The following is an 11,132-nucleotide window of genomic DNA, read 5'->3' on the forward strand; positions in this document are numbered from 1 at the left end:
CAACACACCCACCACCCCCACCCCCACACCCCCATATAACAATATAACATTTGTATAATTTTCAGGCGCAGCACCTGATGAATATGAACAGCAGCAAACTGTGTACTACTATCCACAGTTACATCGTTAGCATGAGCCTTATGGCCATGTTCATAGCTGCTGGCGATCTTCATGACTCAACAAAAAAACTTTAGTTAGCTAGCTGCACCCGATCTTCATGACTCAACCAAAAAAGAAAAAGATAGATGCTGGTGATATCCAAAACTTCCAAAAAGAAAAAGAGCTAGGGCCTAGGACTAGAAGATACTGCAACTGCAGTTATATTTTTATTTTTGGAGAGTTGAGAGATGCTTTGCCTTACCTGGCCTGGCACACCAATCCCAATGTGCCGTGCTCTTTTAGTTCTCGAGCTTCTCGCATTGAGAGGAGCGAGCAATAGACTACCAGTTGCAAGCTAAGTAATGCTTTACCTGGATCATGGCCCACAAGAATATATGATATATTAATAAAGTCTATGTAATAAGCGCCATAAGTTGGCACAGAATTTGTTTCCTCCGATTTTGATAAATTCGTTAGATCGGCGAGATGCACCTTCATGGGCCACGCCGAACTGCGAAGGATTGACATCGTCAATTGACATCTTGTGTAAGACAATTGCAAATATTTAATTAATTGCTCTGCTCATGCCATGCATGTGTCGTGGTCAGAGCGGTTTCTAAATATAATATCTAAATTTTATTCAGTGCGTAAATTAATTTTACATTTAGTTTAAGTTTACCAATACCACTACCAGTATAGATGATATATTTGGTTTCATTGCCATGCAGTCTGACAATATATATTATGTTAGATTATTTATTTGACCAAAACGCAGAATTAGGCAGAGAGGACCGCTGCCAGTGTCTCTATTTCCCAAACAAAAGTAAATGACATTAGTTTAAATTCACGGCTTACGAATTGCAATGAGTTTCGATTAATTACATCAATCAAATGATGTATTAATCTCTTTGGGTTGCTTTTGGGTCGATACCTCGTATTTTGGGATAAGGGCGGTTTATATAGTTACTTAGCTAGACTTAGTAACCAATTAGCTGATGTCACTAAACATGATTTAAACTTTAAGGCACCTGAATATGGCGATTTTGGGTTTTTTACCGAATTTCGTACAACAGTGCTCATGGCGCGTATTTTGCGCAAATTTCTTAAAAACCTCCACATAACTATTTCTTAATCCCTTCATCTTTGACATTGAATTAAAATGTTTTGAACTTAAAATATGCCTGCTGAACGACTTTCGTTGAGTCTTAATGCCTGAAAAAACAGTCAAGGGTACGGTATAATAGTATAAGGGGTGAATAGTATAGCTGTGTATATAGTGAGTATAATAATGGCGGCCGTCGTGCCTGTATTGCCGCAGCACTGTGATTTTAAAAATGATGTATTGATAATTTATAATTCATGATAACATTATTCACCATTTTACTTTTAATGTGATTTTAGAATTGCACAAAAAATCTAAATCAATTTGCAAAGATATAATAAAATTGTATTGAAATGTATCCAAAAAATTAGTCAATAGAAATTGTTGAATTCATGAATCCTGATATTGCCTCTTTTCACACACAAAACAGCTATAAACATACCGCGTTAAGATTAAGACGAAAATTATAATGTTAAAAATTCGGTTATAAAAACTATATTCCACAAATTAAAAAAACATAAACGATTGCGCTGGTGCTTCATTACTTTTTTCCCCTCGTGGCTACTATTACTAAAAAGTTAAACGGGACAAGGACCAATGAAAATCGTCCAATTACCCTAATTAACACATTCTTCACATCTCCTCTGACTGAAACTCACCCCCAATACCATACTCCGCGCTGAACCAGTCAAGCTTGTCAGAGGTGGTTGCAAAGAACCTGAACTTGACCTGCTCTACATGCTCTAACATCTGGCTCCACTTGGTGGTCATATCAGCTGTACATTGCCGCTCCAGGCTCATGGTCCTCTTCATTGGTTCCAATAAACTGAATAGGTCTGTAGCTCCTGGTCCCATTCTCAGCACGTGATCAAAACTGTCGAGTTGTCGGAGAATTGGGCTGATTCTGCGGCTCTCGCATTGGTTCTTCCAGTTACGATACAGCCTGAGTCGCTCCCGACTAGTGGTAGTGAGAGACCCATCATCACTGACAACAATGGTGTATTTGTGCACCATGGCGGCTAGTGAGCCGGACGCATCCATAAGGTCCACGGCTACCGAAACGGAGAGAGTGGCGGGTGACGGCGAGCCCGACGTGTTGAACCGGATGAAGATGTCCGGAATCTTTTCCGGAGATGCGTTAACCTTCTTTGAACGGAATGAGTAAGAGGCCTTGGCTGGCATGGGAATGTTGATCCATTCGATGGCTGAAAGGAATGTGTTGTCAAATTTTGTAAAGGTTTTGTTTTCACATTACAATGACAAATTAGCCAAGATTGAAATTATTTTTTACTGAGTTATGCTCATTGACATTAGTCTTTGAAAATAAATATTATCTAGTATTGTTCAGTGAAGTCAAACATAAATTAAATAATCACAAGTACTTAAATTACAATAAAACTGAACCAACCGTTTGATTCTGTAGGTTCTTCAACATCTGCTTGTTCGGTAGGTTCCTTTAAATCATCCAGTCCAACTTCTTCAGTAGTTTCTTCGTCTCTCGTAGTATCTTCTTCAGATTCTGGAAAATGGAATATTTCTTTAAATTAATAATTTCATTTTACACTCTCTTGAGTGAATCGATCATGATTGATTACTGAGGTCGAAATGAGAAACTATTTATAGAGAGTAGACACTCTCATTTCGTCCTCAGTAATTTATTTCTTTAAAAATTTAAATAAGCGTGACTGTTTAAATGTTTCGTATCAAAACTTGAATGATGGTAAAGGTATTTAATTTTATTAGAAACGACGGAAAGGTGGACAAAATTCAATCAAATTATTTCATATTATTTAAGCTTCTAGTTTCGGGTTAGCCTGTAGCAGGCAACGCCCGATACTAATGCTTCTACAGACCTACACAAGTACAGGAAAGTAGGTAAATATTTCATGCTAGGCATGTACCACCCATTACGGTAACCATCCATTGAAGTTTTTACTTTTCGCTGAACTACATTGAACAGCTACCCATTTAACCCTCACACACGATTTCTCAAGCATTCGGCTAGGTGGACCGGGAGGCTGCATAGATCATACGGGATCCTTAGCAGAACGTCGACTACGCTCACCCCACGACCAAGCAGACAGCGGGATTCGAACTCGCAATCTCACGATTGCAAAGCTTGTGCTCTAACAGAGGCACATATTAGGTGCGATGGGTGCGGGATCGCACAATTTACCATTTTCCGCACATGTCCGCATAATTTATTGTTTTCCGCACATGTCCGCACATTTTGTAATTTTCTGTATATTTCCGCATAATCTAGCATTTTCCGCGTAATTTCGCATAATTTTGAAATTTTCGCGTTAAGATTTTTGAGTGTAAAAACCAAAATATGTTATAGTCGGGCCCTTTTAGGACCGTGACTCAGGCCCTTTCGGGACCCTGACCCAGGCCCTTTTAGGACCGTGACTCAGGCCCTTTCGGGACCCTGACCCAGGCCCTTTTAGGACCGTGATTCAGGCCCTTTCGGGACCGTGACCCAGGCCCTTTTGGAACTCATACCTAGGCCACGTGACCCAGTTACCACGTGACACAGGCCCTTTCGGGACCCTGACCCAGGCCCTTTCGGGACCGTGACCCAGGCCCTTTTGGAACTCATGCCTAGGCCACGTGACCCAGTTACCACGTGACACAGGCCCTTTCGGGACCCTGACCCAGGCCCTTTCGGGACCGTGACCCAGGCCCTTTCGGGACCGTTACCCAGGCCCTTTTGGGACCGTGACCCAGGCCCTTTCGGGACCGTTACCCAGGCCCTTTCGGGACCGTGATCCAGGCCCTTTCGGACCGTGACCCAGGCCCTTTCGGGACCGTGACCCAGGCAGTTATGAAACCCTCGTCGTTACCATACTTTGATTATAGTTTATCAGTTATCATTCGTAACTTCACCACATCATCTGATTACTCTAAGTCACTGTTCTCAGATATAAACTGAATCTTAATATAGGTTCAATCATGGTCTTAGTAAAGAACTACACCCTCAGTAACACATAAACAGACCTATTTTTGATAAGAGCGGCGGTTATACGTTTACAATTTCCAAAGTCCTTGAGAAAATGCAAAAGAAAACCGCACAATTCCCGCACAAATTTCGAAAAAATCGCCGCACATTTGCCGCATTATTGGTAAAAATTTACCGCAACTTACCGCACATTTTACCTTTATAGTCGGGTGCGGTACCGCATAATTTCGATTTTTTTACCGCACCTAATATGTGCCTCTGTCAGCTCTAACCGACTGCGCTATCTGGCCAAATTATTTCAAATTATTTCAAAGGAAATTTTGTTCAACAAAATATCCGGATATATGAGCATAATATGGTATTGCAGAAAATTGCAATAAATGACGTAAATATAAATACATTTGATAAACGACGCGATGAAACGACGCGATAAACGACGCGATGAAAATTAAAACTAACCTTGATCTATATCATCGCTGTCATTTACTGTTTCGTTATTCAATTCCTCGTCTTCTACAGCTGCTTCATCTTCAACTGCCAAATCATCTTCTACAGCTGCTTCATCTTCTACTGCCGCTTCATCTTCTACTGCTGAGTCGTCCTCTACAGCTGCTTCATCTTCTACTGCTGAGTCATCTTCTACTGCTGCTTCATCTTCTACTGCTGAGTCATCTTCTACAGCTGCTTCATCTTCAACCGCCGAATCATCTTCTACAGCTGCTTCATCTTCTACTGCTGAGTCGTCTTCTACTGTTGCTTCATCTTCTACTGCTGAGTCATCTTCTACAGCTGCTTCATCTTCTACTGCTGAATCGTCCTCTACAGCTGCTTCATCTTCAACCGCCGAATCATCTTCTACTGCTGCTTCATCTTCTACTGCTGCTTCATCTTCAGCTGCCGAATCATCTTCTACTGCAGCTGCTTCATCTTCAGCTGCCGCGTCGTCTTCTACAGCTGCTTCATCTTCAGCTGCCGAAACATCTTCTACAGCTGCTTCATCTTCTACTGCTGAGTCATCCTCTACAGCTGCTTCATCTTCTACTGCTGAGTCATCTCCTACAGCTGCTTCATCTCCATCTGCTGAGTCGTCCTCTACGGCTGTTTCATCTTCAGCTGCCGAATCATCTTCTACAGCTGCTTCATCTTCTGCTGCTGAGTTGTCCTCTACAGCTGCTTCATCTTCTACTGCTGAGTCATCTTCTACAGCTGCTTCATCTTCTACTGCTGAGTCATCTTCTACAACTGCTTCATCTTCTACTGCTGAGTCGTCCTCTACAGCTGCATCATCTTCTACTGCTGAGTCATCTTCTACAGCTGCTTCATCTTCTACTGCTGCATCGTCCTCTACAGCTGCTTCATCTTCAACCGCCGAATCATCTTCTACTGCTGCTTCATCTTCTACTGCTGCTTCATCTTCAGCTGCCGAATCATCTTCTACTGCAGCTGCTTCATCTCGAGCTGCCGAGTCGTCTTCTACAGCTGCTTCATCTTCCGCTGCCGAATCATCTTCTACAGCTGCTTCATCTTCAGCTGCCGCATCATCTTCTACAGCTGCTTCATCTTCTACTGCTGAGTCGTCTTCTACAGCTGCTTCATCTTCTACTGCTGAGTTGTCTTCTACAGCTGCTTCATCTTCAGCTGCCGAATCATCTTCTACAGCTGCTTCATCTTCTACTGCTGAGTTGTCTTCTACAGCTGCATCATCTTCTACTGCTGAGTTGTCTTCTACAGCTGCTTCATCTTCAGCTGCCGAATCATCTTCTACAGCTGCTTCATCTTCAACCGCCGAATCATCTTCTACTGCTGCTTCATCTTCTAGTGCTGAGTCGTCTTCTACAGCTGCTTCATCTTCTACTGCTGAGTCGTCTTCTACAGCTGCTTCATCTTCTACTGCCGAATCATCTTCTACAGCTGCTTCATCTTCTACTGCTGAGTCGTCCTCTACAGCTGCATCATCTTCTACTGCTGAGTCATCTTCTACAGCTGCTTCATCTTCTACTGCTGAATCGTCCTCTACAGCTGCTTCATCTTCAACCGCCGAATCATCTTCTACTGCTGCTTCATCTTCTACTGCCGAATCATCTTCTACAGCTGCTTCATCTTCTACTGCTGAGTCGTCTTCTACAGCTGCATCATCTTCTACTGCTGAGTCATCTTCTACAGCTGCTTCATCTTCTACTGCTGAATCGTCCTCTACAGCTGCTTCATCTTCAACCGCCGAATCATCTTCTACTGCTGCTTCATCTTCTACTGCCGAATCATCTTCTACAGCTGCTTCATCTTCTACTGCTGAGTCGTCTTCTACAGCTGCTTCATCTTCTACTGCTGCATCGTCCTCTACAGCTGCTTCATCTTCAACCGCCGAATCATCTTCTACTGCTGCTTCGTCTTCTACAGCTGCTTCATCTTCCGCTGCCGAATCATCTTCTACAGCTGCTTCATCTTCAGCTGCCGCATCATCTTCTACAGCTGCTTCATCTTCTACTGCTGAGTCGTCTTCTACAGCTGCTTCATCTTCTACTGCTGAGTTGTCTTCTACAGCTGCTTCATCTTCAGCTGCCGAATCATCTTCTACAGCTGCTTCATCTTCTACTGCTGAGTTGTCTTCTACAGCTGCATCATCTTCTACTGCTGAGTTGTCTTCTACAGCTGCTTCATCTTCAGCTGCCGAATCATCTTCTACAGCTGCTTCATCTTCAACCGCCGAATCATCTTCTACTGCTGCTTCATCTTCTAGTGCTGAGTCGTCTTCTACAGCTGCTTCATCTTCTACTGCTGAGTCGTCTTCTACAGCTGCTTCATCTTCTACTGCCGAATCATCTTCTACAGCTGCTTCATCTTCTACTGCTGAGTCGTCCTCTACAGCTGCATCATCTTCTACTGCTGAGTCATCTTCTACAGCTGCTTCATCTTCTACTGCTGAATCGTCCTCTACAGCTGCTTCATCTTCAACCGCCGAATCATCTTCTACTGCTGCTTCATCTTCTACTGCCGAATCATCTTCTACAGCTGCATCGTCCTCTACAGCTGCTTCATCTTCAACCGCCGAATCATCTTCTACTGCTGAGTCATCTTCTACAGCTGCTTCATCTTCAACCGCCGAATCATCTTCTACTGCTGCTTCATCTTCTACTGCCGAATCATCTTCTACAGCTGCTTCATCTTCTACTGCCGAATCATCTTCGACTGCTGCTTCATCTTCTACTGCTGAGTCATCTTCTACAGTTACTTCTTTTTCTACTGCTGAGTCGTCCTCTACAGCTGCTTTATCTTCTACTGCCGCATCATCTTCTACTGCTGCTTCATCTTCTACTGCTGAGTCATCTTCTACAGCTGCTTCATCTTCAACCGCCGAATCATCTTCTACTGCTGCTTCATCTTCTACTGCCGAATCATCTTCTACAGCTGCTTCATCTTCAGCTGCTGCTTCATCTTCTACTGCTGAGTCATCTTCTACAGTTGCTTCGTTTTCTACTGCTGAGTCGTCCTCTACAGCTGCTTCATCTTCTACCGCCAAATCATCTTCTACTGCTGCTTCATCTTCAGCTGCCGAATCATCTTCTACAGCTGCTTCATCTTCAACCGCCGAATCATCTTCTACTGCTGAGTCGTCCTCTACAGCTGCTTCATCTTCTACTGCCAAATCATCTTCTACTGCTACTTCATCTTCTACTGCTGAATCATCTTCTACAGCTGCTTCATCTTCTACTGCTACTTCATCTTCTACTGCTACTTCATCTTCTACTGCTGCTTCATCTTCTACTGCTGAGTCATCTCCTACAGCTGCTTCATCTCCTACTGCTGAGTCGTCCTCTACAGCTGTTTCATCTTCAGCTGCCGAATCATCTTCTACAGCTGCTTCATCTTCTGCTGCTGAGTTGTCCTCTACAGCTGCTTCATCCTCTACTGCTGAGTCATCTTCTACAGCTGCTTCATCTTCTACTGCTGAGTCATCTTCTACAACTGCTTCATCTTCTACTGCTGAGTCGTCCTCTACAGCTGCATCATCTTCTACTGCTGAGTCATCTTCTACAGCTGCTTCATCTTCTACTGCTGCATCGTCCTCTACAGCTGCTTCATCTTCAACTGCCGAATCATCTTCTACTGCTGCTTCATCTTCTACTGCTGCTTCATCTTCAGCTGCCGAATCATCTTCTACTGCAGCTGCTTCATCTCGAGCTGCCGAGTCGTCTTCTACAGCTGCTTCATCTTCCGCTGCCGAATCATCTTCTACAGCTGCTTCATCTTCAGCTGCCGCATCATCTTCTACAGCTGCTTCATCTTCTACTGCTGAGTCATCTTCTACAGCTGCTTCATCTTCTACTGCTGAGTCGTCTTCTACAGCTGCTTCATCTTCTACTGCTGAGTTGTCTTCTACAGCTGCTTCATCTTCAGCTGCCGAATCATCTTCTACAGCTGCTTCATCTTCTACTGCTGAGTTGTCTTCTACAGCTGCTTCATCTTCTACTGCTGAGTTGTCTTCTACAGCTGCTTCATCTTCAGCTGCCGAATCATCTTCTACAGCTGCTTCATCTTCTACTGTTGAGTCATCTTCTACAGCTGCTTCATCTTCTACTGCTGAGTCGTCTTCTACAGCTGCTTCATCTTCTACTGCCGAATCATCTTCTACAGCTGCTTCATCTTCTACTGCTGAGTCGTCCTCTACAGCTGCATCATCTTCTACTGCTGATTCATCTTCTACAGCTGCTTCATCTTCTACTGCTGAATCGTCCTCTACAGCTGCTTCATCTTCAACCGCCGAATCATCTTCTACTGCTGCTTCATCTTCTATTGCCGAATCATCTTCTACAGCTGCTTCATCTTCAGCTGCCGAATCGTCTTCTACTGCTGCTTCATCTTCTACTGCTGAGTTATCTTCTACAGCTGCTTCATCTTCAACCGCCGAATCATCTTCTACTGCTGCTTCATCTTCTACTGCCGAATCATCTTCTACAGCTGCTTCATCTTCTACTGCCGAATCATCTTCGACTGCTGCTTCATCTTCTACTGCTGAGTCATCTTCTACAGTTACTTCTTTTTCTACTGCTGAGTCGTCCTCTACAGCTGCTTCATCTTCTACTGCCGAATCATCTTCTACTGCTGCTTCATCTTCTACTGCTGAGTCATCTTCTACAGCTGCTTCATCTTCAACCGCCGAATCATCTTCTACTGCTGCTTCATCTTCTACTGCCGAATCATCTTCTACAGCTGCTTCATCTTCAGCTGCTGCTTCATCTTGTACTGCTGAGTCATCTTCTACAGTTGCTTCATTTTCTACTGCTGAGTCGTCCTCTACAGCTGCTTCATCTTCTACCGCCGAATCATCTTCTACTGCTGCTTCATCTTCAGCTGCCGAATCATCTTCTACAGCTGCTTCATCTTCAACCGCCGAATCATCTGCTACTGCTGAGTCGTCCTCTACAGCTGCTTCATCTTCTACTGCCGAATCATCTTCTACAGCTGCTTCATCTTCAACCGACGAATCATCTGCTACTGCTGAGTCGTCCTCTACAGCTGCTTCATCTTCTACTGCCGAATCATCTTCTACTGCTACTTCATCTTCTACTGCTGAGTCATCTTCTACAGTTGCTTCATTTTCTATTGCTGAGTCGTCCTCTACAGCTGCTTCATCTTCTACTGCCGAATCATCTTCTACTGCTGCTTCATCTTCAGCTGCCGGATCATCTTCTACAGCTGCTTCATCTTCAACCACCGAATCATTTTCTACAGCTGCTTCATCTTCAACCGCCGAATCATCTTCTACAGCTGCTTCATCTTCAACCGCTGAATCATCTTCTACAGCTGCTTCATCTTCAACCGCCGAATCATCTTCTACTGCTGCTTCATCTTCAACCGCCGAATCATCTTCTACTGCTGCTTCATCTTCAACCGCCGAATCATCTTCTACTGCTGCTTCATCTTCAACCGCCGAATCATCTTCTACTGCTGCTTCATCTTCTACTGCTGAGTCGTCTTCTACAGCTGCTTCATATTCTACTGCTGAGTCGTCTTCTACAGCTGCTTCATCTTCTACTGCCGAATCATCTTCTACTGCTGCTTCATCTTCTACTGCCGAATCATCTTCATTAATACCAGATGATGCTTCGTCATTTACATTTGAGTTATCTTCTGGTATTACCGCTTGGTCGGGTTTAACTTTTTTAGATTTTGGTCCAACGAGACCCTCTTCACACGAATACACACAACACCGCGCAAGTTTTCCTTCCCACCAATGGCATTGTTGCAGACGTTCTTTCGTCTCTACAAAAGCGGGTGCACTGGAACAGTCATCGAACAGCATGGGAACGTATCCAGTTGCCAAACATTTATCAAACTTATTACTCAGCTTTCGGCACCATCTTGTGTGGTACGGTAAAGCGGTTGATAAGGCGAGGAGCAAAACCCCGAGTAGGATCGTTATTATCTTCATTACTACTGTAAAATAAATTTGTAACTGATGCGCTCAAAAGAATATTTTTAATCTTAGATCAAAAATGTATAGCAAAATTCATCGGATTGGGAATGCAAGGTAACATAAAAGATGGTACAAACACAATCGTCTGGAACAAACATTCAAAATATATAAATAGACTAAAAATAACAATGATTCTTGCATCGCAAATGAAGCGGTATTTTCACTTAGTAATTCCTGATTACTAAAATCTGACGAGTTTTACTGAAATTCCACTACAAATATTGGTGATTTTAGTAGTCTTGAAGATAAAATTTACGGAGTTTTTATTAAAGCATTTTATCTACGTTTCATGCAATTTGATCACTTTTTGCGGAAAAAAAGCAAAAACAAAATTGAAATTTTTGCCTATTGTTAAAAGTATCAAAGTTGTACATTTTACCGATAACCCAGGTCATAAGATATAAGATATCGCTTCAAAAGTTTTTGTGAGTGTAGCTGATGATCATATCCAACTTTTCGGAACCGAATTTTTCTCAATTTTGAGTTTTAAGGTATGA

General features: G+C 43.1%; 2 protein-coding genes across 2 annotated transcripts in view; one reads left to right on the plus strand and one right to left on the minus strand.

Annotated features, from left to right (window-relative positions):
- The window catches only part of LOC134824503 (gastrula zinc finger protein XlCGF49.1-like), a 10,955-nt gene extending 10,761 nt beyond the window's left edge, over positions 1-194 (plus strand). The window contains exon 7 of the mRNA XM_063836409.1: positions 66-194. Coding sequence (XP_063692479.1) covers positions 66-194 — 129 coding nt within the window. The remainder of the gene's footprint in view (positions 1-65) is intronic.
- A 1,144-nt stretch (positions 195-1,338) lies between these two features.
- On the minus strand, positions 1,339-10,591 carry LOC134824073 (uncharacterized). The gene is made up of 3 exons (XM_063835775.1): positions 4,620-10,591; positions 2,610-2,720; positions 1,339-2,406 (listed from the first exon to the last, which is right to left on the minus strand). Exons 1-3 carry the CDS (start codon positions 10,588-10,590, stop codon positions 1,835-1,837), a joined length of 6,654 nt encoding a protein of 2,217 aa, XP_063691845.1. The 5' UTR covers position 10,591; the 3' UTR covers positions 1,339-1,834.
- Positions 10,592-11,132: the final 541 nt, after the last annotated feature.

The sequence above is a fragment of the Bolinopsis microptera genome, chromosome 12, assembly GCF_026151205.1.
Source record: "Bolinopsis microptera isolate Bmic1 chromosome 12, MBARI_Bmic_1.0, whole genome shotgun sequence".
Lineage (NCBI taxonomy): Eukaryota > Metazoa > Ctenophora > Tentaculata > Lobata > Bolinopsidae > Bolinopsis > Bolinopsis microptera.

What these genes read in the sequence shown, in the direction of transcription:
- LOC134824073 (XM_063835775.1), bottom strand. Translation starts at nt 10,590, where the DNA reads ATGAAGATAATAACGATCCTACTCGGGGTTTTGCTCCTCGCCTTATCA. An exon ending in CAGCGATGATATAGATCAAG is followed by an intron (nt 2,721 to 4,619) that starts GTTAGTTTTAAT and finishes TCCATTTTCCAG; the next exon opens with AATCTGAAGAAGATACTACG. An exon ending in AGAACCTACAGAATCAAACG is followed by an intron (nt 2,407 to 2,609) that starts GTTGGTTCAGTT and finishes CATTCCTTTCAG; the next exon opens with CCATCGAATGGATCAACATT.